This window comes from Hippopotamus amphibius, chromosome 4 (genome assembly GCF_030028045.1).
Source record: "Hippopotamus amphibius kiboko isolate mHipAmp2 chromosome 4, mHipAmp2.hap2, whole genome shotgun sequence".
Lineage (NCBI taxonomy): Eukaryota > Metazoa > Chordata > Mammalia > Artiodactyla > Hippopotamidae > Hippopotamus > Hippopotamus amphibius.
Window position 1 is genome coordinate 58,935,661 of NC_080189.1, and position 27,668 is coordinate 58,963,328.

The window sequence follows — 27,668 nt, forward strand, 5'->3', positions numbered from 1 at the left end:
AGCAACCCTTGTAGCACATGTACAACCTTTTAAAACATGAGATTTATTAATAACGTAGTAGGGTTTCAATAAAAACAAAAGTAATATTACATTTTAATTTTGTGAAATGTGAATAAAATACCATCCCTGCCTTTCTCTGTCCATTAGATTCTGGTAAACACTCAACTTTACGTACCCTTTTGCTAGCCATTGGAGGAATAACTGTAGCACAAAACGTAGCTGATTCATGAGTGCTCAGGTGATATACCAAGGACCAGATTTCTCACCAACTTTCATGGTGTCAATGACTATGTATACCCAGATGACTGACCAATCACATCACCAGCCCAGACCTCTACTCTGAGCTTCAAATTCATGTATCCAATGGCCTATATGTCTTGGTTTTCTCAAGGGCACTTCAAATTCAGCTTGTGTACAACTGAATTCATACTGTTTTCCTCAATCCCGGTTCTTATCCAATATCTCCTATAACAATGGAGTATCATTTGATGCCCCCACCCCATCAAAATCAGCCCCTTTCTTTTCCTTAACAGTATTTCCAAAGTATCCAATGTACCAACAACTGTTGTTTTTCACGTCCTCAATAGGTCTCCAATCTCTCCATTTCTCTCCATCTCTTCTACAACCAGTTATTTCTGCAATTGTGTCTACAGTAGCCTCCTAACGGGTCTGTCCACTCACACTCTGCCCACCTACTCCATCTCTTCTCTATATGATAGCTGGATTGATTGTATAAAAATGCAAAATACGACATCGCCATCCTTCGTTCTTAAAATGCTTAAGACTTCATGTTTTTGCCTTTAAAGTCATGCACGGTTTGCTCCTACCTGTTTCTTGGGTCTCACTTTCCTCCATACTTTCCCAACACCTCCTCGCTATACTCCATACTTTGGCTGCACTGGACTTTCAGGTAAACTCCTATACTCATCAGGAACTCTTCTCCCAAAAGGACTTAGCAATGCTCTTCTCTCTGCCTCAAATATTCTTTCTTGCTCCATTTCATCTTATCCATTTCTACTCATCTTTTTGCTATCAGAGAAAACTTCCTTAGGAAATCTTCTCTGACCCTGCTGACTAGGTCACATCCCCCTGTGATAAGCTTTTATAGCACCAATGACTTTCCCTCATCATATTTATCACAATTGTAATTTGATATTTACTTGTATGACGACTTGATGAATGTCTGTCTTTGCTACTAAAATGTACACGGCAGGAGGGCAGAGCCTGTATTCCGTTTGGCCCCCCACAGCCTCCTCAGAACATGACCTGACTTATATTAACATACTGGGCATACAATCAATAAGCACCTAGTAGAGCATTCCATAGGAAATTCCAAAATGCAAATTTGTGAAACTGCTCCATCTTAGAATGGTTTGCTTGAAAGTTTTTATCCTTCCCCTCGTTTGGGTAGTCAGGACATGGGAAGCAAGAGCTCCAATCTTGGACCACTGATTCTAGAGGTCACACACCCCACCTACATGCTATATCGGTACTTGGGGGCTCCAGCCTTGATGTTTTCTATTTAATTATTCTCTAAGTACTTTCTTAGCTTCGAATTTAGCCTTAACATTTTTACCTAATGCTCTCTTCTATCATCAGTGTAGACCTACAGATGTGAATGTCTCCAAAGAGATGTCATGATTTATTGGGTGACCATGGAAAAAAATCACAAACTTTTAGAGGATATTTAGAATCTAGAGCTGAGTTTTTCTGAGTTCCTGAAAGTGCAGACTACCACTGTAACTGGTTTTTTAGGGCAACAGCTTACTGAAAAAAGGTGTTCTAACTTAAGTTCACCATTGGGACCTCAGACTCACCATCTACTCATTTGTCCACTATGAGGGTGCTTAGTTGGGATAGAAATCTTCAGCACAGGGCAGAATCCCCACATTTTTTTTACCCATAAAGTAAAGGCTATCAGGGTAGCAACAGCCACTGGGAGACCTATTTGGACCTTCTTCCCTGCTGAAATATTGTCAGAGGCAAGATCACCTTTTTAGAGAGAGTAGCAGAGATTAAGGCAATTATGAAAGATTTGTGAGATGCTGGCCAATGATTCTTACCCCCTTCAATTCCTCAGTATGGTCAGTGTGAAAACTGATGCTAACTCCAACTACATTTTCCAAACCCCACAGTAGTCTCTTTCCTACAACAGATGAATAAAGTTCCCAACCCTTGATCTGCAGTTCCTGATTTGCAGATCCTGTATTACACTGTTTCTGCTCATTGGGACTACCAGGAATAGTTTGATTTCACCTGGCAGCAGGAACAGTTTCTTAACTTTCCGTCCCGTGGCACAGTCTTAGTCGCCCAGAGTTGCGGCAATCTTTCCTTCCTCCTAGCATATGACCCTGACCCAATGCTTTTACAGCCTCAAGCTGATCAATCCAGGAGAACAGCAAGTGGTAATGCCCTAGTTGTCTTGGAAAGGAATATGAGATAAATCTTTTTAAAAAATTAAAGATCCCACAACCTCTGTTAAGTCCCAGGAAGGTGTGGCTGGGAGGGGGAGTTTCAATGTCAAGGGCATGGTAGACTATTTCCCCTAAGTGGAAGACAAGTCGCTGTGCACAACACTACCAGGAACCTTAAGTTTAAGATTCTGGAATCAGATTTAGATAGCATTTGTGTATCCTCTGACCAATTAAGAGGCAACACAGAAATCTGCCCAGAGCAGATTAAGAGAAGGTTTCCCAGATGGTCTGGTCTGCAACAAAAGCGGCCTGCTAGGTGGCCTGATGGCCACATTGATCCAATATGTCCAAGATGCATGAAGCAGACCAACACGGTATAAGGAAACCCTGCTAAGCCTTCAAAGTAGTGTTACCACAGAGAAGCCTGGGGTTTTGGAGCTCACTCATGTCACCATCAGCAGGTAACTATTCTCTTTTGGCAACTCCTGGCATGCTTCTAAAACCAAATATCTGATTATAGAGTCAGGTTAAGTATGCTGTCTGGGCTGCCTTCAAGAACTGGGGATCATCAGATCCACAATCCAAAGAGCCACATTTACCCTGAAATACCCCAAGAAGTGGTATATAAAAGAATAAGCTTTACAGGCCACGAGGATACAAGTATGAAGTAAATGGGTTGTTCACTTGGAACACTGAAGCATGGACATTTTATACATTATAGGAAGTGCTTAATAAGCATCTCAATAAATAAAGAATGAACACGTGAACCTGTTCCTAGCAATAAAAGATTCCTACTACACAGGAGGCAATCACTTTCTGAAGTAAATTTTGCCAGATGCCAGGCTTCATTAATAATATTTATTTTAAAGATCACTTTTTATCGTAACAAATATAAAGTCATCAATGTTTTACAAATTGTCAAAAATGCCTTAAGTACAAAAAAAAATACATTAGTAAAATGAATGTTATATTGTATTATTTGGTATATACTTAATACTGTCAACATGCATACCATGTCAGAAAAGCTCATGCATTTTTGGAAGAGAGGAAAAAATAAGAGATAAGTGCTATATTGTCTGATTACAAATTCATTGCTTCGGTTAGTTTTCTTTCTTCAGGGATACCATTTACCTGCAATGTGTAAGAATGAATACGGGCATGAGTTAAGCATGGACACTTCTAGATTTTGAGCAAAACAAATTATGGCAAGGTATAATTTTCTATCTTCTTAACATAACTTAAAATAATTATGTTGCATTATATCTCTGCATTTGGTTTTCCAAAAAAAGGTGGGCGGGGTGGGGGGGAGATTCTAATTTAGTCCTCTCCTTCTTGGGTCAAATCTATAATGTTTTGTATTTCTCAAAAGGCATGGCCTGAAAGTTCCTCCCACAATAAACAAAAAGAATGAGTTTGACTGCAGGATGTCTGTACCTTTTAACCGTGGCTCTTTAGAAAATATCATGTGGGTTGGAAAGGCAGGGAAAATGAGAAAACCTGAAGGTGCATCAAAACTAATGGCTTGGGCCTGGTCCAAACAGTAGTACTACTGTCAGCTCTTAACTGCTCTATTATCTCAGCTAGTGCTTAAGTCCAGGATTACAACCCCAGCAGCTAGTTCATTTCTTAAACTTCTGATGATCTTTTAAAAGAAAACAACTAACTAAAGAAAACAAACTTCAAGATATACTCTCCCTTGACAAATTCCCTATAGGAAGATGCAAATAAAATGACTTGAAATCCATGGGACAAACCCTGTGCTTAAATTACCTTCATAAAGAAAACTGTGACACTAGCATAGTGCTTTGAGGTACTTGGAAAAAGCGAATTATGAAAATCCTGCATAAATGTTGTTGCCTTTTTGTGATACTAGGATAACCAGGATGGAGGGACATAAAAACAGTTGTGCCCATGAAAATACATACACAGCACTGAATCCATCCATGTGCAGACAGAACGGAATCACTTATAAATTGAGAAACAAACTTTATTTTTTCATTCAAATGAATAGAATGGGAATAAGGAATGTAATCTGCCCATTTAGCTCTTCTCTCCAGGAGGCACGACCCTATTTGGTGTTACATTTATCACAGGCAGAAACACAGAAATCTAATATCATAATTATAAAAGATGCTAGGGTGGTCTCTCTCCCTTTAGCATTTAAGTACTTTGGGGACTCATCAAAAACAAGAACAAGAAGAAAACAACCAAGAAGAGATGGTGCACTTCAGTCAATAATATACTCCAAATTACAGAAAAATATAAGAAAACAAGAAGGTAATAGGCTATAGTGTTGACTAAAAAAGGAGATCAAAGCTTTCCTGACTCAAGCAAAATGCTTGTTCCCCAAAACCTGTTTTAGAAAAATAACTTAGAAAATTATGTTGAACAACCTAAAATCCCCCTAGGGAAATTCTTTGGCTCTTATAACATTTGCTCAGGCATAAATTGTCTTTGTATTTGGAAATGGTGCCTATTACTAAAATGTAGCAAGCTAACAAGTCTACTTGCTAAAAATTTATACAACTATTAGATAAATCTCCCTAATATCATCTACTTAGGTTTCCTTATTTCCCCCACTGGGAGGGGAGAGAAGTAAAATCTAGATTTTTTAAATATTCAGAACTATTTACTATTTTTCTACATATTGTCTTCCTTCACTCCTTGTCTGAAATAATTAAGAATCAGAGGTGAGACATCTTAGGAGAGATGGAATTCTATGAGGTTAATGAGGAAGAAGGTCTAGCATTTCCACTGTAGAAATATTCTTTTAAAATTTTACCACTTTTTAAAAAAGTCATGAAATTAGTGGTAGCAGGGATTCATTTCTTTCTTTGCTCTTTAGACAACACATATTTATAGCAGTCTGTTCCTTCATTAATCTCCTGAATGCTCACACAGTAGCACCACTGCATCCATATATTGAACAGTCTTGTTGAAACATGTTAGCATTTAATTAAAACAAGCAATCAAAATTGCGGAGAAAATTCTTATAAACGTTATTTCATAATTAAAATCTGATGAACAACTTCATTATACTTGCCTCAAATCTTTGAAAAGTTGTCAAACGAAAATCTCCTTAAATTTCCGAAAGCAGTAATAGAGAAGATAATTTTTTGAATGAAAACATGCAATAATTTTCTATATGTGCCTAAAGTTTTTACGAGACTTACTTAATAGCTTCCCTACCACAATACCACTATTCATACTCAGAATTCCACATCGAACTTACATTTTTAAAACTTCTCTTGCTTTTCCAAAAGAGCTACAAAGGCATTACTGGCTGCTTGGCAATTAGAACTAGGAATCAACCACTAATTAGAAGACAGTCATGAATAAGTTATCTACTTGGTACAGAGATGAATGAAATAATTGGCTGTGGAAATTTTTTAGGGACACTTGAAAGAAATAAACTTAAAGAAAGCAAGTCTTAGGGAAAAAGAATAGTCCAGGGAGACGTGTCCGCCATCTTGTCGTCACTGGTCATGTTATAACAGCTTTTTAAAGCAGCATTAAAACCAGGCCAACCATTTCTCATTTATCCCCTTGAAGCCTCAGTGATTAGTCACAATGGTTTCCTTTTGTAAGAGTCAGTTTCAAGCTGCTCACTTACTGAGACAAATCCTGGAAGCATCCAAGCTAAGAATCTTTCATATCAAGGGGAAGAATAGGGAGCTTCGCTGAAGGAAGGGCATTTTATTCAGTCTTCCTTAATTAGACAGGACCTCCATGGACGCTTTTGCTCTAAGATCATCTACCCTGTGTTCATCACTCTGCCAATCCATGCAATAATCTAAGCTATTATTCTGAGGTTCTAACTCTGATTAAGGAATGACACAACTGTTTTGCCTTACTTGGTGAAGCTAAAGCTTCATAAATGATCTAGTACTACAATTATCCTTTAATTTATTAGCTTCATCCATAAACATGAACTTATTACTTTTAGTACTCACCTGTAGTCTGCTGTTGAGGAATCTGAGTCTGATGTGGCAAGTTCCTAGAAATGAGTAACAGTTTTTAGTAAGATTGTATTTGTCCACATACATGCAAACAGAGAGCAGACGTATTAGAATGAAAAACTTTACAGCCAGAGAGGCCCCAGAAGTCCTCTCATCCAGCACAAACATAGCCCCCCACCTCTCATATGTTTATGCAAGAGGAAACTGAGTTCTGAGGAAGATGAATAATAACAATATTTGATAATAACCACAGAGTTTCTACTACATGTTATACTCTACCTCACAACAACACCAGGAGGTAGGTATCATTTTTCCCAATTTGCAGTTGAGGAAATAGGCTTAGAGGTCCGAGGCTACAAAGACAGGAAGCGGTGGATAAAGATGAGGACACAGGGACTCCAGGGCTTGTGCCTGTTACCTGTACACTTTCAGATCCAGGTCTAGGACACATATACACACTTACAGAACAACATATATTACCATCTTCATTCACTGTGCCAAACCTGTGCTCCTCCATCCAAATCCCAGGGAATGATACTGGCTATCCACCCAACTGCACTAGTCAAAATATAAGAAGTCATCCTTGACTCTTCCCACTTGATCAGTTTCCAAATCGAGTCACTCGGGAACTCTTCGTGAGTCTCCTCAATCTCCTCTGAATCTGTTTGCATCTTCCCCATCTCCACTGCTACCTTGGTTGAAGTCATCATCATTTCTCACTTGGATCTCTGCAACGGATCTCAACTGTCTCCTCATTCCCATTCTTGCTCCCTCATAATCCACTGTGAGCATTGCTGTCAGATACCTTCTGAGACACAAATCTGGTTATGTCACTCAAATGAACACATTTCATTATTTCCTTACACCTACCTGCAAATTAAGTTTCAAGCTTCTTAGTGTGATCTAGGAGGCCATCAATGTATCTGGTTCCTACACGGAGCTCTCCCTGAACTGCTTGAAACAGAATCACCACCACCATGGCCACTATCATCTCTTGCCCCCAACCAGCTCCCATTTATCCTTGCAAACTCAACCCGAAATTTGTGACAGTGGACTCATATTACCTTCTATAATTTTAAAATATCCCACAAGGAATGTTAATTAAAATATTTAACTTATTATTTTTAAATAAAAAAGTAACATCTCGAGTACTCCCTCTCCTATGCCTCCTCCCTCTCTCTAAGCACCCCTTCCCCAATTAGGTTACTGTTGTGCATACTTTCATACACATCCTGACTCTCATTGTATTTCTCCTCATATAGTGTTTAATGGCCCCAAAGTCCCTTAACAGTAAGAACCTTCCTATTTTGTTTAGTATCTCTAACAGCAAGCATCCAATAAATAATGTTTGAATGAATACATACAAAAATGAAGATAGAAAGATTCACATAATACACGTTTATGAACACAACATTCATTCATTTTCAGATTTTGATATGAAAATTAATTTACAAAATTATACAATTTAGATTCTGTGTGGAAGAAATTCTAGGAGTCCGCCCCTTGCAAGAGAGTAGGGCTTGATCCAGGCTGGGGATTTTCAAGGGTTTTTGTTTCTCTTCAGCAATGGAATTCCTTTTAATTGAAATCCTAAGCAGAACACTTGATGTACAAAAGAGATAAATGTGAGGTTGCCTGGGTTGAAACAAAGGAGCCAGGAATTCCGCCTGCTTTGTTTCCTTTGCCTCACATGCTGGCCCCTAAGGCATTTCTAAGAAACCTCCAAGAAATAAAGTTTAAAAACCATTGATCTGCATCATTTCAGCCAGGCAAATATTATGCTCCAAATAGAACGATCTAAACTGGAAAACAGTACATACTAAATAACTGTTTAAACTCTTAAACTAACCCATAGGAATGTTAATGACTTCAAGTGATTTTTTTAGAAAATTTCAGTTCCATTTAAAATATATGGTTAAGGAAATAAAATAAATTTTAATTCAATTTGAGGAAGTTACTTAATAATTCATCTCAATAATTACATTCTTTTTTTGCTGTTACCTATCAGCCCTACTTATCCTTGTGTGGTCTCAGGGAGTATTTTCCTTGGTTTATTCTTTCAGTATTTCACACAATGTATTTATAACGCTTTTGATCACGAAAGTAAAAAGATTAATTTACAAACCACAGAAAGGAAATTAAGTTATAGATTTAAAGATGGGAAGACAAACATCTTTACTACCAAAGTCCAAATGCAATTTCATGGGCATTTGGGAGGGGGATATGAGTTTTAACTTCGCAGGTACAACTACTTTGGGTCTATTCTACATTAGAGTCGAATACAGCACACCTCACACACACACACACACACACACACACACACTTTCTCATTTCCTATCATCTCTAGCTCTACCTAGCCTATTAATGGATTCAATCAATACACTTTGACAAAATAAAGATACCAAAGAGGACAAAGAAAGCCTTTCAAAAGCCCTGGATGAGGATAAACAAATGCAAAATCAGTCTGTGAGTGAAGCAGTTGGACACCCCCTCTCTCGCTGGCCAGCCCACCTCATCCTTCTGTGGAACACAGTTTAAAAACCACAGCTCAAAGTCAACCTACACCCTGTCATTTCTTCTCTAGCCTTTGTTTTTCTTCCTCTTCTGCTACAACTTTCTACATAGCAATGACCTTGGTTAGGGTTGAAGAGAAATGGTTAGTTGAGAAAATGCCACACACACATGCGCAAGAAATCTGGAGGACTAGAAGTATGAGCAGTTTTGTGTATTACACTGATTTAGGGATTTAAAAGTACCTGCAGTGAGTGTGTCCCTATTGGTTCAGTCTGAACGATGCATATGTGCTTCTTGCAACTTCAACTGAAACTTAGATGAGTTACATACAAGTACAATGTGTGCAAAATGTGCTCAACAAAAAATATGTGGAGATTCAGCATCCCCAGAGTCTCCAAACTGTGCGCACATGACTGATTTTGTGGTTCCCAAACCTGTGGCTACAAGTGAGCCTGTGAGTGTTAATATATCTGTGATGGGCATATTTGAAGTGTGTATTCCATTTAAAGGTTGAAGGGAGGTACCTCGTGAGAGTGCTGCTTCAGGCATACTGGAAAAATGCCCACAACTGACTTTTCTATAGTTAAGCAGAAAATGCAGTAAGAAAATGGAAATGTGTCCATCTTTGGTGAAAACAGGCAACTAAAGGCAATTAGATAGGAGAGTAGGGGGTGACTTCAAACAGAAGTCCTATAATCCTTCAAAGAAAGGACCTTTGTTAAAGTCATAAAACTATTTAGAATAATTAAGTTATTAGTGGACTAATGGAAAGATTATTATGCGTAAACTGAATTATAGAAAAAAAGATTTATGAAAACTAATTCTCTAAATTATTAGCATTAATTATTTTCTATTTTTACTACCATTAATTACAGGCATTTAAATAGAAAATTATGTAATTAGCTATTGCACAAACGCTATCCTTTAAGAAAGCAAAGGTAATAACTTGCAAATTAATAAATGAGTTGGGGGAGTACACAATTATTTAGTATTTGTAAAAACATTTTAAGGTTTTGACATTCTTGGATATCCTGTAGAGTAATTCTATGAGTAAGGTTGATGATTATCAACTTATTATATTCCTACTTGCTTGAAGACTCAAAAGCAAAGAAAGGTTAAGTGATCTGTATAAAGCCACAGAATCTGTGCCAGAGTTGAAAACACATGACATTAGTTTAGTTATGCGGAACACAAAACACCTCTCTTTCGAATTAAGATGGATTCATTTAACAATAAGAAATAGTAATATCTTTTTGGAATTTCTCAATTACCAGCAAAATTGACATTACTCAAACCTTGAATTTTCTACAAAATTTTGTCTACAAAAATGCTGATTTGGACTCTATGACTACTTTTACTAAGGAAACAGACCATTATTTTGCTCAAAGAAGGAAGGACACACAGAAATTGGAAATATCACTATAATTTAAAATTTCACAATCTAGTTTTAATGAAAATAAATGTAGAATATACAAGTAATATAAAGAAGAAAGGAGACATTCATTTATTTTAGGTTTTTTCCTCCTACTTTTATAAAGCTGAAAGCAAACTTACCACAGCTTTAAACTGAAGGAGACCAAACCTCTAGAACCAAAAATCCATCAGAGAGATACTATATCTATTGTTTTTAATGTATACTTGCTGAATTTTTTTAAAAAGTCAATGGCTCTGAAATATCCTTGGTTGCTTGACATTTCTTGTCAACAGGATATCATTATCTCGATCTCCTGAAACAGTCTCTTCAACTGATATTAACTTTTATTGAAACTAATTTTTTATTTATGGAATTTTACCATGAAGTTGGTTCTATTACCCAAGGGATGACAAATGGAAAAATACTCTAGATAAAAGCTAAAATGATTAGTTACTAAATATCTATAATTAGAAGACTTAATTTTACCTTTATACTTGTTAATTTGCAAAAGATTAAACACAACCTACTTCCTATTTTGAGGGAGACCCAATCACCCTGGATTAAGTGTTTAGTATAATGAATAAGGAAAATTTTTGTGTAGCCAATTAAAATCTTCCTAGAAAATGTTTGGGTATTTTCCCCTTTATTCCTATACAAACTCCTCATTGAAGATGCCTCCCACTCAGGAAAAATCAACTGATACTGATGTTGGGATAAAAAAAAATAATGAAGAGGCAGATCTACCCCCTAAAAGACCACATAATACACTACAAATCTAAGAATTATTTTTTAGAAAATTGAATATTTGGGATCCTCCAGTCAATGCTTCACATGAAATCGCAAAATGTGTGCAGTTTCCAGGTGGTTTTTATCTTTTCAAGGTTTACCGTTTTTCCGTCCCATTCAGACATCATTTTCCAATCAGCACTAATCTCCCACTTCTCCACACCATCCTCCTTGGCAGTTTAAGGAAGTGTGAAAGTCTAGAGGTACAAAGCCTAACACTCTGGACTGTCCCCTTTCACATTTTCTTTTGCAAAGACCCCTCAAGGGGAATTAGGAGAAACTGTTCCCCCTTTAAAATGTACCCCCCTCTATCCACAACAAAAATACTAGAAAAACTGAATCCTAAAATGTAGGTTCTTTGAGTCTTTAAAGCTGGAATTCCCAATGCTTTTTTCCTGTTCCATCATAATACATACGTCTACCAAATTCCAAACCCCCAGAAGTAGGGCCCTGGGATCTGTACCGTAAAAGCCTCACAGGGGAATGTAACCTGCAACTTAGTTTGGGAATAATCAGGCTAGACTCTCTCTCAACATTCCTTTTAGGACCTAAAATTCTGTGCCTTGGAATTTGACTTTCTTGATTTAAATCATTACAAAAGCTTATCTTTGAGGTACATCAGTCAAATCTATATTTATATATATATCTCTTAAGCTCTTTATTGGAATATAATTGTTTTACACTCTTGCACCAGTTTTTGAGGTACACCAAAGTGAATCAGCTGTATTTATACACATATCCCCATATCCCCTCCCTCCCGCGACTCCCTCCCACCCTCCCTATCCTGGTCCTCTAAGTCTATATTATATTTTTGATGTTACATCTTTGGTCAAAAACATAACCCCTAATCACAACAATGATTCTTTGAGCAAAGCAAATTTACTTTTAAGAATTACCTTAGAGTGTGACTCCTAGCAATGAATTGTAATAAGTCAGGGGACTGCCTACAGAGGAAAAAATTCTTCTTCCTATTAATGGTAACACATATTCTCTGAGCTACAAAGATAACAGGCTAATAAGTACAGATGCAGAAAGCCTGACCATACTGTGGGATGGGGGACAGTCTACAGAAGGCATGGCCACTGACTCCTCAAGACCGTCAAGGACATGGGAAATGAGGAAGGTCTTAGAAACTGCCTAGAGCAGAAAAGACTAAAGAGATGTGCCAATTACTGTGTCCTAGACAGAATTCTGGAGCAGAAAAAAGACATTGGAGAAAAGACTAGTGAACTCTGAAAAAAAAAATCTGAAGTCTGGTTAACAGTAAAGCACCAATGTTGGTTCTTAGTTGTGACAAATGTACTACGGGACTGTAAGGTGTCAACAGTGGTAGAAACGGGGTAGGGAACCTCTGAGAACTCTGTATTATCTTTGCAACGTTTCTGTACCTTGAAAATCATTCCAAAATTAAAAAGTTTATGAAACAATAAATATATTAGGATGAAACTAAATTTGCCTTATATTCTATACTACATGATAATTTTAAAAGCGTGTCTATATTGTCTCTCTAATCTGAAAAGTAGAAGGAACACTGTACAAAATGAAATCCCTCCTTTCTAGCAGGTGTCCCATCTCCTGGGCCTGCTCCAGTTTCCCTTTCCACTGTCTGTTCAATCATCTTGCCTGTAACCTGAATCGTAAATCCTTCAAGGTCAATGACCACATTATCTATCCCTGACTTGATTATCAAGATTGGTAAATAATCTAATCTCAGTTTAGACCTAATTTAGGTCTCTTATCCATATCCCAATTTTATCATCTGCAAATGATTAAACATTTTTTTTACTGTCTAATTTAAGGTGCCAGTCCGGAGTTCTATGAAGCATTCTGCCAAAAAGAAAAGATTAGTGTGTAATTGATAAATAACTGTGGCAGCCTCCCACTACACAACTGTTAGGAGTTCTCTAGACCTCACTGTTACAAGGTTCGCTATACCTTGTGGATTGACTTGTTTAAAAGACCTAAACAAGTTTCTATGCGGCTTTAAAGGAAAGCTTTGAATGTTCTTGAGTCTTGCTTAGAAGCCAGCATAAACTTTCAGCCCTATTATGCGTGCATATTTCTGATGTTGTCTGAAGAATAAACACAAAATGATATAGCTAGCCACATTACTTATGAATGATGAATTCAGTACAGTTAGTATGAATATGTGAAGATGAAGTGCATGCCCTTTTAAAAGGGGTTAATTAGTAAATACCATGCAGCATACCATAACCAGGATACACCTGGTTACCAAGTACTGTGATGCCTCATCAAATACAATATCTCATTTTAACATTGAGAATTCAATTCAATCCAAATGACCAAAATATTTATATATATGTGTGTGTACTTGGGCTGAAATAAACCTTCAAAAACAGGTAAGGAGTAAAAGTTGAATTTGCGTAAAGGACAGTTGTGATGAACCTGATACAAGAAATTCCTTATTATCTGGCATGGTTGGAAAATGAGGTTAATCACATATTCCGGCTTATAGGGAGTTACCATAGAGACCATGCACATATTATCCATTTCCAAGAATAAAAGAAAGATAATATACACTCAACACTGAAACTACACTGAATGTAATTTAATTTTCCTCTGATGAGTCAGACGTACTTGATGATCTTGCAGTGCCTCAGAATAATCATTGTGAATATCATCAATTATCTATGTACCCTATTTATATAGAAGTGCTAGTTAATGGACTTTTTCCATTAGCAGAAATCTGAATAATATAAAGGTTTTCTGAACTTAAAAATACGCATATGGTCAAATTGTTGCAAGTTCAATAAAATAACCTATTGTATTTGCAAATAGAGAGATCTGATCAACAGAGTGACAGTCTTGATGGGGTTATGGAAGGACCAGGAAGATGCATTGTTATAAACTAGATAGGAAACTTTACTTTGCTTATATATTAGTAGCAACACTGCAAAATCCTAGTCACATAGAATCAAAATAAAATTTAAGGAGTTATCCTTATTTTCAACATGTATGGTTAGAAAACATATCTAAAAAATGACCCAGCCTTTTTTCTCCCTTAAAGTTTTACTGATTGAAAACATATTCAAGTTCCCCTATTTATTATAATGAATATTTCTCTCTTCTAAAATTTGATAGCATTGTTATTTTGTCAATAGAATATTTCCCAAACTGTATTCTTTAAATAGTTACCTCTTCAGACCTTTTCCCATGGATTCACAAAGCGTATCAACACTCTAAAGGCTCTGAGAACTCTTGTAGTTTAAACACACACAAAAAGACAAAAATTTCTGTTTCTCAAATGTATTTGACCATTTCATTTTTGAAAATATATATCAACCTTTGAAGAATACATATTGACATTTCAGTAGCATTCTTGGGTAAAGAATATAGGAAATGGAAGCCTTAAAGAATTCTTAATTCTTTTCATTTTGAAAATGAATAAGGCTATTTATAATTTTCATCTAAAAAAAGACAGGAGAGGTTGCTAAACTGTGAACTATTACAATATTCTTGAAATTTACCTAATTTTTCTCATCAATATCTCATAATCCTGGTAAAGTAGGTTTCACGATGACCCAGTAACCATCAGAGGACACAGAAATCCATCAGTTCCATTTCATACAACTCGGTTTTGTGAGACTTTAATACTTATATCCCTGATAGAATACTGTTTCCTCAAAATTCCTCAAAATTTTAAATGTATGCAATTTTCCCTACTGCTAACAGAACTTGAATCATTTACTCACACATACACAAACACACACACACACATGCACACAAACACATACCTTGGCCTATTCAACAGTAAGTACATGTTGTTAGAGGACTTTAGGAAATTATTCATAATACTTTTTAAGAGTCTCATGCTCTACCGACTGTGCTAGCCAGGCATGCCTCACAATACTTTTAGTACTCTGGACAAATTTATAGTCTGACTGTCTATACTACTCATATTAATTACTGTTTAGTCTTCAAATTACCACATACCCTTTACACGGTTGCAAAATCAGCATTTGCAATGGAAAATTGTACCCAATATGGTTCCCCCAAAAATCTTTAATCAGTAAGAGGTTATTTTTATATCATACCCTAACGTGTGTGTGTGTATGAGTGTGTGTGTGTGTGTCGGGGTGGAGGGCTAGATTGTTTTGTATATCCACTCTATTTACAAAAGTAAACTGAAAAAGAGGAGGGTCTCAAAAGCAAACTGTCACTTCCTTGGGGAAACTGAATTTGACCCTTTTTAACATATGGTTAAAGAAAATAAGAGCCATGTTCTTAGAAATAAATGACACGTACCTACAACTCCCTTATACCAAAACTGAGCTTCTAGACGTATAACATAGGTTCTCAAGAGCAACTGGGCAATCTTCTCAACCGATCTCCTCCATACCTACCCCTTACAAAGACCTCTTCCAAGCTTTCTGACCATAGTCCTTCAAGCACTACAGAGAAGGTTTGTATTAATAAACTGTGTTTAGAGCCAAAATTGGAACTACTTATTTTGATACATAATAAAATCACAAAAAAACTAAAAACCCTGAGGCAAAAAAATTAGATTAAATAGATCTGTGATAATAACATCAAAAAAAAAAATAGGTTAACAGAACCAAATAATTCTAATAATAGTACTAAAAATAATCAATTTGTTATGCTTTAGGATATGCCTCTCTTTTCACAATTAACACATCTTTGAGCAAGCATATGTTAGTTTCTTAGCTGTACCAATTTCTTAAATATTAAGGTGAATGTCAATCTTGGTGAAGGAAAAAAACCATTTTCTGAAAGTATTTCTATTTATTTGGATCAGCACTGTGGGATTGGGATCTACACTATCAGTGTTCTTTTGGTATTTTCTCCTCCAGTTATAGACAAACAAACAAATGCAACAACAATGAAGAGCTCTGGTCTTGAAAGACATTAAGTAGATATATTCATGCATTTATAATTAAAGTTCCAAGTGGATACTTACTGCTGCGTTTGCATCAATGGCATGTTAGTGCTCTCATAATTGTCTGCGTGTAGAGGAGGTATGATTTCCCCAGTCACAGGGTGAAACACAGGCAGTGTTGACAGGGGCCATGCTATCTCTCTATTCTTGGACATGTCACGAAGTTCTTTGGTAGATTTCTGAATAGCACTATGATGTACCAATTGGATGCTAGGTCAAAAAGAAATAAAACAACATATATTTAAGATCACATATTAGCCCCACAGGTCATCTGTTTGAAAAAGTTACAAAATCCTTTTTTCTTTTTAAAATAAGAAGACATTATTGCACTTTGGGCATTCTACAAGTTATTTCAGAAAAAGATATAATTCATATACTTTTAACATAGCAAAACTGAAAATTAGAAACTAATTTTTAAATAAATGTATCTTTCATTAAACTAAGCTGTAAAGCATTGTGTTAATATTACAGCCCTAGGTAGCAAACTACTATTCTATTTAATTTCTACTATTAAGATAAGACTACCATAGCTTTCATACTGTTGCTTCTGATGGGCATTTATAAATACATAAGTTTCATTTTATGGTAGGTTATTACTGTAAATTCAGGAAAACGTGTATGAAAGGTCTTTTCATCTGTTCTCTGGTTTATAGAAATGCAGATTGGGAAATCACATAATATAAATGGCAAATTAATATTCTGAATCTGAAATATTTTAGGTTTAATTTTTATCTATGTAGTCTTAGTTTTCACACCCTTTTTATGTTTAGTCTCTACCCCTCCTAAATATCTCTATTTAGAAAGCAGCTTTCACATTTATGAAAAAAATTATGAAAGATGATGAAATGAAAAAAAAGCATGACACACATGTATGGAGCGTGGTGAGCAACTGAGAAGTGAAAAAGAAATGATAAAGAAAATAACAGGAAAGAAGACACTTACTCTGGTGTTTGCATGTTTCTCTTTTCCCTAGAAACAAAACAAAATTTATGAATTAAATAATAGCATTGATATTTGGAACATTAAGACTATATATGCTCATGGATCTTGCATGAGGTGGAAATGCTGACATTGTTACTATTAAACGCAACCAGGCAGCATTTGCCACCAGGATTATGACATTACTGGGATGAGTACACATACAGAGATGGAATACTGATGAGAAACACAGAAAAAAATGAAAAAAAAAATTGAGATTAAGAATCAAGCTCTTGGAAATAAATTCTATGACATAATGAAATCAGGCGACATGTAAAAATGGAAGAATTTGTTACTTGCTGCTTTATTAATTTTTTATCCTTCGCTTTGTTACCCTGACTTCCAGATAATCTCGGGAGATTATTTGAATGGACACAGATGTCCAGAAAGTACTAATTATTCATGAAGATTCATTACTCAAATTATCATCTTATTTTCATTAATTTACTCCTAAGTTTTTATATATCTATATATACTTTTAAACATTTAGGTTGTATCGCCCTGTTTGATAGCAGAACAACTTTAAGAAGAATTCTGACCATGACTTCTGTTCAAACTGACTGAGACAATTTATTTATTTAAAGTGCAATTACCATGTCAATAGATTCCACAGTCTCTGTTTACCAGGATGGCTTGTCTAACCAAAATATCTAGCCTCAATTATTCTTGGGACTGCTTTGCCAACATGAATTTACATCTAGTCTTAATAATTTTTGAATAAAGTAATTATAACCTCTAATTTAATTTACTAGACTCAAAATTATTTTAATTCATTTTAAAGGAATAAAGTACTGTAGTTTGACTTGAACACAATTTCAATTCATTTATAAAGTGTTTTATGAACTAAATGAAACGGCTTTTAATGGAATCTTAAATGTTATCTTAGTAGCTCTATAATTTTTTATTAGTGCTTTAAATTACTCACACTCCTTCCCGTCGGCAGCACATGATATAAGCAAGTATTAGAAAAAGGACCAATGCTACTGCCGAGGGCACAGCCAGTGTAATTAGGAAATCCGTGTAATAGTCTCTGCTTTTCAAGGAATCAGAAGGGGGTTTGTACTCTCCACCATCAGGTAAAATCCCTTCTCCACGAATCACTTCCTGATAGGTGGACACTTGCTTTGTTTTATCAACCTGATACAAAAGAAGACAATTACACACCAAATTAACAGTTGCAAACATTACGAGAGTTTAAGATCTAGACATATCAAGACAGTCTGACTAATTTCTAAAAAGCAATCTTTTCCAATCACTTTAGCACCCTGAACTTGCAATTATTTATGGAAACTAGGTCCCTCCCACAACAATATATACATACATAAATATATACATACATAATAAATACATGTGCACGTGTGTGTGTGTATCGTTCTTTTTCAGTTTATGTCCTCCAAAGCAGAAGTCCTTCACATTACTATGTACATTTCTTGCTTCCTAGTGACTAACCTCTAGTGTAGATGTTAACAAACTGAATTGGCTGATAACCAGTTTGAGGGTATGTTTTCTAAGATTAGTAAAAGATAACAAAAAGAGAGAGACAATTTCTAAATGACGACAACCTTGATCTTTCTGTCATCCAGCTGACAGAAGTAGTTTTTAGGAAAGACAGTTTAAGGTACAGGCAACCCATCCAATGCTACAGTTTCATTATATTTTATCCCAGGATCAAAAAATGTACAACACGTGTGCTATATTAATTTAGCTTCACATTAATTGAACTGCTTTCACTAAGCTGCATTTAATTATGCTAAGGTTTTTATTGAAGGACACTACAAAAATAGCCATGTGAACTTTGTTACTACATTTGCTCCCCCCTTAAAAAAATGTTGGGGAGAATTATCTGTGGCATTTCTCAGTATCCTCTCCCATAAAACTCCACCTGAAGAATTTTGTTAATGATACAGTGCTAATAAAAATTTTATCTTCTGCCAAGGAACTGATGTTCTGCCTCCTTTAAGAATGAGAACCAAATAACAGATGAATTTCCTCATTTTAATACGGGACATTCGGGGGCTTATTGTCAAATTTGACCTTAGGCTTATGTTTTGGTAAAGTTTAGGTCCTGATTTTCCAGTTCTTTTATGTTTTAAATATTATGTTTACTGTCTGATCCTTTAATTTAAACCTCCTGAAATCTTCTGTGGTAAGGTGTGACCTATAAATAAATACATGTAGAAGAAAAAACCGAAAATTTCCAACCTTTCTCTTTATGAAGTCTTACCACAGAAAATAAGATCTTCAAAGCATAAGTAATTTTTAAACCTTTAGAAATTAGATAATTTTCCTAAACATGAACACTGTACAGCACAAGCATGAGTGAAATGGTGCTGTCAGGGCCCGCTGTCTAGTGGCTCTGGTGGGAGGCGTCTATTTAAGTTAAGAATGCAGCCACTCAGTCTTTTGCACTCTTGCATGATTAGCATGATGACTGAAATATTTAGCTTTGTAAATTCAGTATTCATCTATAATACACATGAACCACAGCATCTGAATACTTTTACTTGATTTGAGAAGACAGAGAAAGAACCTTACTTTCCTAAGACACAAGCGACATGGAAAGAGGAATCTGGGGCCAAGGGCCACAGGTGCTAAGTGCTGCAGTGTGAGCAGTATGTTCTCCTGTCCTAGATCTGGGAAAAGTGCCTGCAGCTGGTTCTCTAAGACATGAAGTGACAGTTGTGTTTATGTGTCAATAACTTTGTTCAAATGTCAACTTTAAACTTAGACCTAATTCACTCACCACCAATCGTCAAGAGTTGACAGAAGTTAAATCTAAAGGTCACTAAAGAAGTAAAACAATTTTCGTATCTTCCGGAAAGGAAGGTCAAAAATATAATATAAATTATATATAAAACATCATATATACCTTACATATATAGGAAATCTTACCCATATGTTCCTAAGCCTTTCAGCATGCTAATTAAAAAGTGATTTAGAAGAAATATTTAATATCTATGGGGCTGGGGGCAAGATTCTAATTTTCCTCTTCTTTTCCTTTTATTCCTTGATCTTTCCCTACAATTTGAGTTTCTAGGACATTGAATCATAGCACAATATTGATTTATTTTCAGATTTATCACTGCCCTCCGGTCTCTTCTTCCAAAGTGGGACAGTGGCAGCATACTTGAGGCTTCCTACACATGTTACACTGACTCCAAAATCTACCTGACTTAGCAGCCACCTGGATGTCCAGGGGGATCATCTAGACCACCTGCCAAGCTAATCTGGCCCCAACAACTAATGAAGAGTAGACTGAGTACAAAGTGCAGGTACTATTTCTTAAATGGATGCACTCACTGTCAACCGGCTTGCCAAATCCTCAAAGTCAAGGGAAGTCAATCGCAGTTAACAAAGTAAATCCAGGATTTGTTGCTAAAAGCAATTCAGGTTTTAGTCAATGGCTATCTCCAGCCACATCACTTCTAATTACATTTGAAAAAACAAAATAAAAACTCACCAACGAAATTTTGCACCAGTCAATGTAAAACTGAGTACGAAATTTTTTATCACATGTTATTACTGGCTCCATTTCTTGACTGCATCTCAATTGATTCTGTGGATTTTCAACTTCTCGTAAACAAGAAGAAAATGGGACGTCAGCACCAACCATGACATAAACGCTGCAAAAATGTGAAACTCTCAGGTTATCCTTTAAGAAAATTGGAAACACTGAAAAACAATCTACCCTGAAAGCAGGATTTATCCTTTTGAATTGAGGGATTATCTACGAATCATCCCTAAGGTAGGGGCCTGGGCTTTAAAAGCAATGATTCATGGAGCAGCTTCTTTTCATTCTTTCCTTTATTCAACCAATACTTACTGAGTGCTTTGGTTTACCAGACACTCTCTTGGTTCTCTGTTAATTTCTAAAAATTTTTTCACTCTAATTCAAAATAATCATGTATCATATTTTGACTATGCTATTTGGCAGACTATCTACATTCAAAAACATTCTTAAAGTAAATTGTATAGAAAATAACATTATCAGTAAGATAATTGCCAGTAATAAATCTTCATCTGATTTCATTTTAATAAGATTGTGACATTACATCCTGGAGGTGTGGAGCTGCAGGCAGACATCTCTTCTACCTAAGAGTTCTGTCCATCAGCTTTTCTACTGCACAAACCCCTAATGTTAGGTTCCTCATTATAAGGTCCCTCAATCTTTATTTAAGAAGCTAATATAAAAGAAAAACTATTGTTTGTTAAATACAAATTAGGCAAACAAAATGTTATTTTCTTGATGTGTATCTTAGCAACTAGGGGAAAAGAATCCTATTTAATTGGCCAATACGAGTTTCACAATAAAAGGAAAGATAGCGACAAAAGCATTTAAATAACCTTGGAGTAGCTTGAGAAGATAAGAATTTTATAGGTTTTTTCCAACAGAAAGGGGAAAACTAGGAAATTAAATAAATTTTATTTCTTTTCCTAAAGACAGTGCTATAACAACTTATAAAATGGAATAAATTCCAGCAGAATTTGCAGAAATTGACAAATTGATCCTAAAATTCACATGGACATTCAAGGGACCCGAACACAAAAAAAAATTCTTGAAAAAGAAAACAAAGTTGGAAGACTCACAATTACCAATTTCAAAACTTACTATAAGGCAACAGCAATTAAGACAATGTGGTACTATCATAAGGCCTGGCGTGTAGATCAATGGAATAGAATTCAGAGTCCGAAAATAAAATCTTTATTAAATTGATTTTGTCAGAGGTGCCAAGACAATTCAATAGGGGAAAGAATAGTCTTTACAACAAATGCTTCTAGAACAACTGGATATCCAAAAGCAAAAGAAAGAAGTTGACCCCTACCTCACACCATATAAAAATTTACTCAAAAAAGTCAAAGACTTAAATGTAAGAGCTAAAACTATTAAACTCTGAGAAGAAAGCAAACACAAATTTTAACAACCTTGAATTAGGCAACAGTTTCTTAGATATGACAGAAAAAGTTCCAGTGATAATAAGAAAAATAAATTAGATTTTATCAAATTTTAAGACTTTGTGCTTCAGAGGACACCATCAACGAAGTGAAAAGGTAACCCATAGGGTGAAAGAAAATATTTACAAATCATATATCTAATAAGGGACTTATACCTATAACATATAAAAGACTAACAACTGCATAACAAAAACACAAATGATCCAATTTTAAAATGACAAAGGATCTGAATTAATATTTCTCCAAAGAAGATATACAAATGTCCAATAAGTGCATGAAAAGATGCTCAACATCATTAGCCATCAGCAAAATAGAAATCAAAACCACAATAAGATACCACTTCACATCCATTAGGATGGCTACAATGAAAAAGATAATAGGAAGTGCTAGCAAGGATATAGAGAAACTGGAACTCTCCTACTCTGCTGGCGGGAATGGAAAATGGTGCAACTGCTTGGAAGACAGTCTGTCAGTTCCTCAAAAGGTTAATTACAGAGTTACCATATGTCTCAGCAATTCCACTCCTAAGAGAAATTTAAATATATGCCTATCAAAAACCTTGTACATAAACGTACATAGCAACATTATTCTTAATAGTCAAAATGTGGTAACAATCCAAATGCTCACCAACTAACAAATGGATAAAAAGTAAAATATCCATACATTATTACTCAGCCATAAAAAGGAATGAAGTACTGTATATGCTACAACATGGATGAACCTTGAAAACAATATGCTAAGCGAAAGAAGTTGATCACAAAAGAACACACATTTTATGATTCCACTGATATGAAATTTCCAGAATAGGCAAATTTATAGACAGCAAGTAAATAAATTGTGGTTGCCCAAGGCTGGGGATTATGGTAGTGGTGACTGCTAATGGGTGTGAGAAGGGAGTGCTGGGAGGATAAAAATACTCCAGAATTGACTGTGGTGATGGTTGTACAACAACTTCATCAAACCCACTGAGTTATATATATTTTAAATAGATGAACTGCATGATATGTAAAGTATATTTCAAGAGTTGTTCTTAAAAAAACAAAATGAAGTAAAAGTATGGCACAAAAAATTCAAAGCTATGTAAGTAGGAAGTCACACCCTTAATTGTCAACTGTGTCCCAGAGTACAATTGCACAGATTCATTTGGTTGCTCTTTATGTCAATTTTATATTTGGACTTACAAGTCATTTGAAAGATTTTTTTAACACTATGGTGTCTTTGCGAGACAAATAGTATATAATGGATTGAAATTTAAAGTCAAGTTAAAAATTTACAACTTCAGAAAAAGTAGATATAAGAAACCACTGGTAGAGAATTTAGATGATTAGTGAACAGAAATATATTTCATTTACAGGAATATTACTCAGCCATAAAAAAGAACAAAATAGCACCATTTGCAGCAACACGGATGGACCTAGATAGAGATGGTCATACTAAGTGAAGTTAAGTCATACAGAGAAAGACAAATATTATATGACATCATTTATATGCAGAATCTAAAAAAATGGTACAAATGAATTTATTTATAAAACAGAAATAGAGTCACGGATGTAGAAAACAAACTTATGGTTAGCAAGGGGGAAGGAGGAGGTGGGGGGAGGGATAAACTGGGAGATTGGGATTGACATACACACTACTATACAGAAAACAGATAACTAATAAGGACCTACTGTGTAGCACAAGGAACTCTTCTCAATACTCTGTAATGACCTATATGGGAAAAGAATCTAAAAAAGAGTGGATATATGGGTATATGTATAACTGATTCACTTTGCTGTATACCTGAAATACAACATTGTAAATCAACCACACTGCTATAAAAATTTTTTAAAAAGAAATATATTCCATTTACAACAATTTGTTACTATTAAGCTTCATATAAAGCCAATTTCTATCCCCTTATTAACCGTCTAGCAAAGACCATATTTTTCCTTGCTAATTGTGAAATATATTTGTAAATACAGAAATATTTTAAAAACTGTGGAAAGTCCTCTTGCTTTTACATAACATTTATTTGCATTTAAGATTACTAAGATTTTTAATTAATTCACTTCAAGATAATATAAATAGGCATAAGCATAAGTTTTGGGTACTTTGAAATGTTTTATTTTTTCCTCAAATTATAAAAGCAATATAAAAACACTGCATAAAACTTGGGATATAAAAACAATTTCTATTACCAAGATCACGATTTTCATTTTCCAATGTACCTTGCAGAATACTTTTCAAGTGCATATATTTTAACCTAATTGCAATCATCTCTAAAATATAATTTTGTATCCTGCTTTTTCACTTAATGCGTCATAAGCATTTTCCATACTACAATCTTTGTAATTATATTTTTATAGTAATATAATTTTTAAGTGCACATGATTTATTCAGTAATTATTTCAGAGTTGGACACGTAAGTTGTTTCTAATTTTTTGATGTTATAAATAATATTGTAAAGACTATCTCTGTGCATATTCTTTAACGTTACTATCTTAAAAGAGATGCCTAGAAGTGGAAACATTTTTATGACAGTTGACACATACTGCCAAATTACTTTCATCTCTACTTGGATGATCCAGAAGCTTCACAAACTTAATATGTTCCGAACTGAGCTCATCATCACCCCACCCCACCTCCACCTGTTGCTCCTTCCATCTTCTTCTCTCTTGGTGATTGGCATGGCCAGATGCTCAAGCACCATCATCTCTGACTCCTATCCTTTTCCCTACATATTCCATCTATCATCAGTCTCTGACATTTATCCCGAAAGAACCCTCAAACACACCTGTCTACCTTGCTCCATCCCACTGCTATCACCCCAGTTCTATTAGTCACCGTCACTTTCCACAGGGAATAAAGCAACTGCCCCTTGACTGTTCTCCTTGAACCCAGTCTCTTTCACTGTCCTCAGGGAGCCTCTTTGCAGAATGATACAAATTTAAAAACAGAAGCAGTTGTATATTTGAAAGCTGCTAAGAGAGTAGTTCTTAAAAGTTCTCATCACAAGAAAAAAAAATTGTGACTGTGAGGCGATGGATGTTAACTAAAGTCATTGTATCATTTCACAACATATATCAAATCTTGATGCTGTGCACCTTAAACTTATCCAGCGTTATACCGTCAATCATATTACAATAAAACTGGAAAAATAAATAATAAATAAAATGCAAACACACTACTCAACAGAAGTAGATACTGGATTTGCCTTGTAAGTCAAAAAAAAACCCAAAAACCTTGTATTTATCGTTTCTTTTGTAGAGCCAGTAGGTTTCAACATGTCAGCTTTAAAAAAAAAATTTTGTGTGAGGCCATGCATAACAATTATAATTCCATACTATACATGCTAAAATACACTTTTCATAATCTGCTGTTTTCCTAGAAATGCAGCTTTTTTTGATTTGCAGTTATTTTGTTAGACTAGCTTTTCGAAATGCAGAAATTTTTATGAAGTGAAAGGAGGATGATCTTTATTTACCTTTATGACTACAGCCACACGTTTTCAAACTTTCAAATATGTGTAAACAGATGGAATGGGAGCGTATTATCAAGTACGAGGCTCTCAAGCAATGTTAGCAAAACATGGCGACTCATAATCTTAGGAACTGGGTACTCTGAATGAAATTTCTTCCTTACGAAGGATTTTTTTCTTAAAATTTGAACAACTCAATTCCCCTTGAGGTAAAACACATTTACTGAGTCCTTTACACATACAATGTGGAGAACTGCATTACAGGTAAAAAATTTAAGTCAAAACTCTGCTTTTTTTCAGCAATAGCCAGATAAACAGATCCAATGATTGTATTTTTTACCTACGTGCGGACTTAGAAGTAATAAATGTATTTTTTCCCTTATTTAATGTATATAGAAGACAAAGGACAGCTTAGAGAAGAAAGTGTCCACATACGTTACAGGCTGCCTGGGAAATCTTGAGGTCTTAAAAGAAAATGCATCATGATTCCTGCCTCTGTCCTCCATCCCACTTCTTTGTTCTGTGCCTATCAGTCAATCAAAAAATAAGAGACTTCCCTGGTGGCTCAGTGGTTAAGAATCTGCCTCCCAATGCAGGGGACATGGGTTCAATCCCTGGTCAGGGAAGATCCCACATGCCATGGAGCAACTAAGCCTGTGTGCCACAACTACTGAGCCCACATGCCACAACTACTGAAGCCCGAGTGCCCTAGAGCCAGCGTACCACAACTACTGAACCCTGCACGCCTAGAACCCATGCTCTGCAAGAAGAGAAGCCACCACCACCACGAGAAGCCCGCACACCCCAACAAAGAGTGGCCCCTGTTCACCACAACTAGAGAAAGCCCACATGCAGCAACAAAGACCCAACACAGTCAAGAAAAAAAAAAAAGATGAAAAATAAGAAATAAAACTAAATAATCTAACTCAGGATAAGAAATACCACAAACAATAAAGGTCACTGCTGGATGCTAGTTCTGCTACTTATTACTCCTCTTTACTGGAGAAGGGATGAGTTATCAGAAGATAATTCATCTGGCACACAAGGCACAGACCTTTCTGGAGCTTTCTGTGGGAGGATTTTCCTGCTAACAGGAGGCATTTGAATTTGGTCTATTCTTTCGGCCATGCGGTGGGGCTTTGAGCGGGCCTACTTGCTAAAATGAAAATTTTAACATAAACCATTTTCTTCAAAGGTCTCTCATGCTTCAAGATGAATCCAGACAACTTTCCCTGGTGTACACGGCCTTCCATGGTCCGGCCTCTGCCCCTTCAGTTATTATCATTTCTGGATGCCTGTGCCCCATCTCCACACGAAGTAGGTCTCCAAAGCAACCAGGCTTCCTCCTACCTGATGGCTCTGGCCCAAGCTGTTTCCTCAGCTAGACTCTCCCTTTCTCATTTTTTGAGCTGGCTAATTTGTACTCATATTTTAAACTCATATCGGGCTTCATGTCCTCTATAAACCCTTTGACATGGACCAGAAGTGGGGCAGGAGCTGTCTCCGTGAATACCTCAACTGTGTACCACACTATTTTCTAATTATCTGATTATTTGCCTGGTCCCCCATAGATGTGAGCATAGACTGTATTCTTTAAGTCACTGTATCCTAGAGACTAATACATTATTCCCCCATAAAAAATACTTAATAAATGCTAAACTATGAAAGAGAAAAAATAAACCCATGCCTAGAACTTAGAAGAACAGCTATTGAAGATACACAGTTATAGATATACAGTTGCATTGATTTTTGAAATTTATTTTTATACTTATAAAAATGGACTTAGGGACTTCCTAGGTGGTGCAATGGTTAAGAATCTGCCTGCCAATGCAGGGAACACGGGTTTGATCCATGCCCCAGAAAGATACCACATGCCTTGGCGTAACTAAGCCCGTGAGCCACAACTATTGAGCCCATGCACCACAACTACTGACGCCCACACGCCAAGAGCCCGTGCTCCGCAACAAGAGAAGCCACCACAATGAGGAGCCTGCATACCACAATGAAGAGGAGCCCCCACTTGCTGAAACTAGAGAAAGCCCGTGAGCAGCAACAAAGACCCAACACAGCCAATAAATTAATTAATTAATTAATGTTAATTAACTGGACTTATAGTGGCTTCCAATTTTTACTTTATTAAAGGCTTTTTTCAAAAATTCCTCTCATATCACCATCATTCCCTAAAAGAAAGAATAGTTACATCAAAAATATAGGAGGCACATTATTTAAGAATAAAAAACTATCTTGTAAATCACCAAACATGGGGACAGAC

The 27,668-nt window shown here is 35.8% G+C and overlaps 1 protein-coding gene across 12 annotated transcripts in view; it reads right to left on the minus strand.

Moving 5' to 3' along the window:
• Positions 1-3,271: 3,271 nt before the first annotated feature.
• Positions 3,272-27,668, minus strand: part of SGCE (sarcoglycan epsilon) — a 65,474-nt gene continuing 41,077 nt past the window's right edge. For 5 of the 12 annotated variants that reach the window (XM_057731746.1, XM_057731750.1, XM_057731742.1 and 2 more), the window contains 6 exons: positions 20,444-20,606; positions 17,909-18,120; positions 16,948-16,974; positions 16,027-16,215; positions 6,368-6,411; positions 3,272-3,545 (listed from right to left, as the gene is read on the minus strand). In XM_057731746.1, the coding sequence (XP_057587729.1) occupies positions 3,529-3,545; positions 6,368-6,411; positions 16,027-16,215; positions 16,948-16,974; positions 17,909-18,120; positions 20,444-20,606 (652 nt within the window). In that variant the 3' untranslated portion in view covers positions 3,272-3,528. Of the gene's footprint in view, positions 3,546-6,356; positions 6,412-16,026; positions 16,216-16,947; positions 16,975-17,908; positions 18,121-20,443; positions 20,607-27,668 lie in introns of those variants that run through there. The other 7 variants (XM_057731751.1, XM_057731747.1, XM_057731743.1 and 4 more) reach the window with 3 other exon arrangements.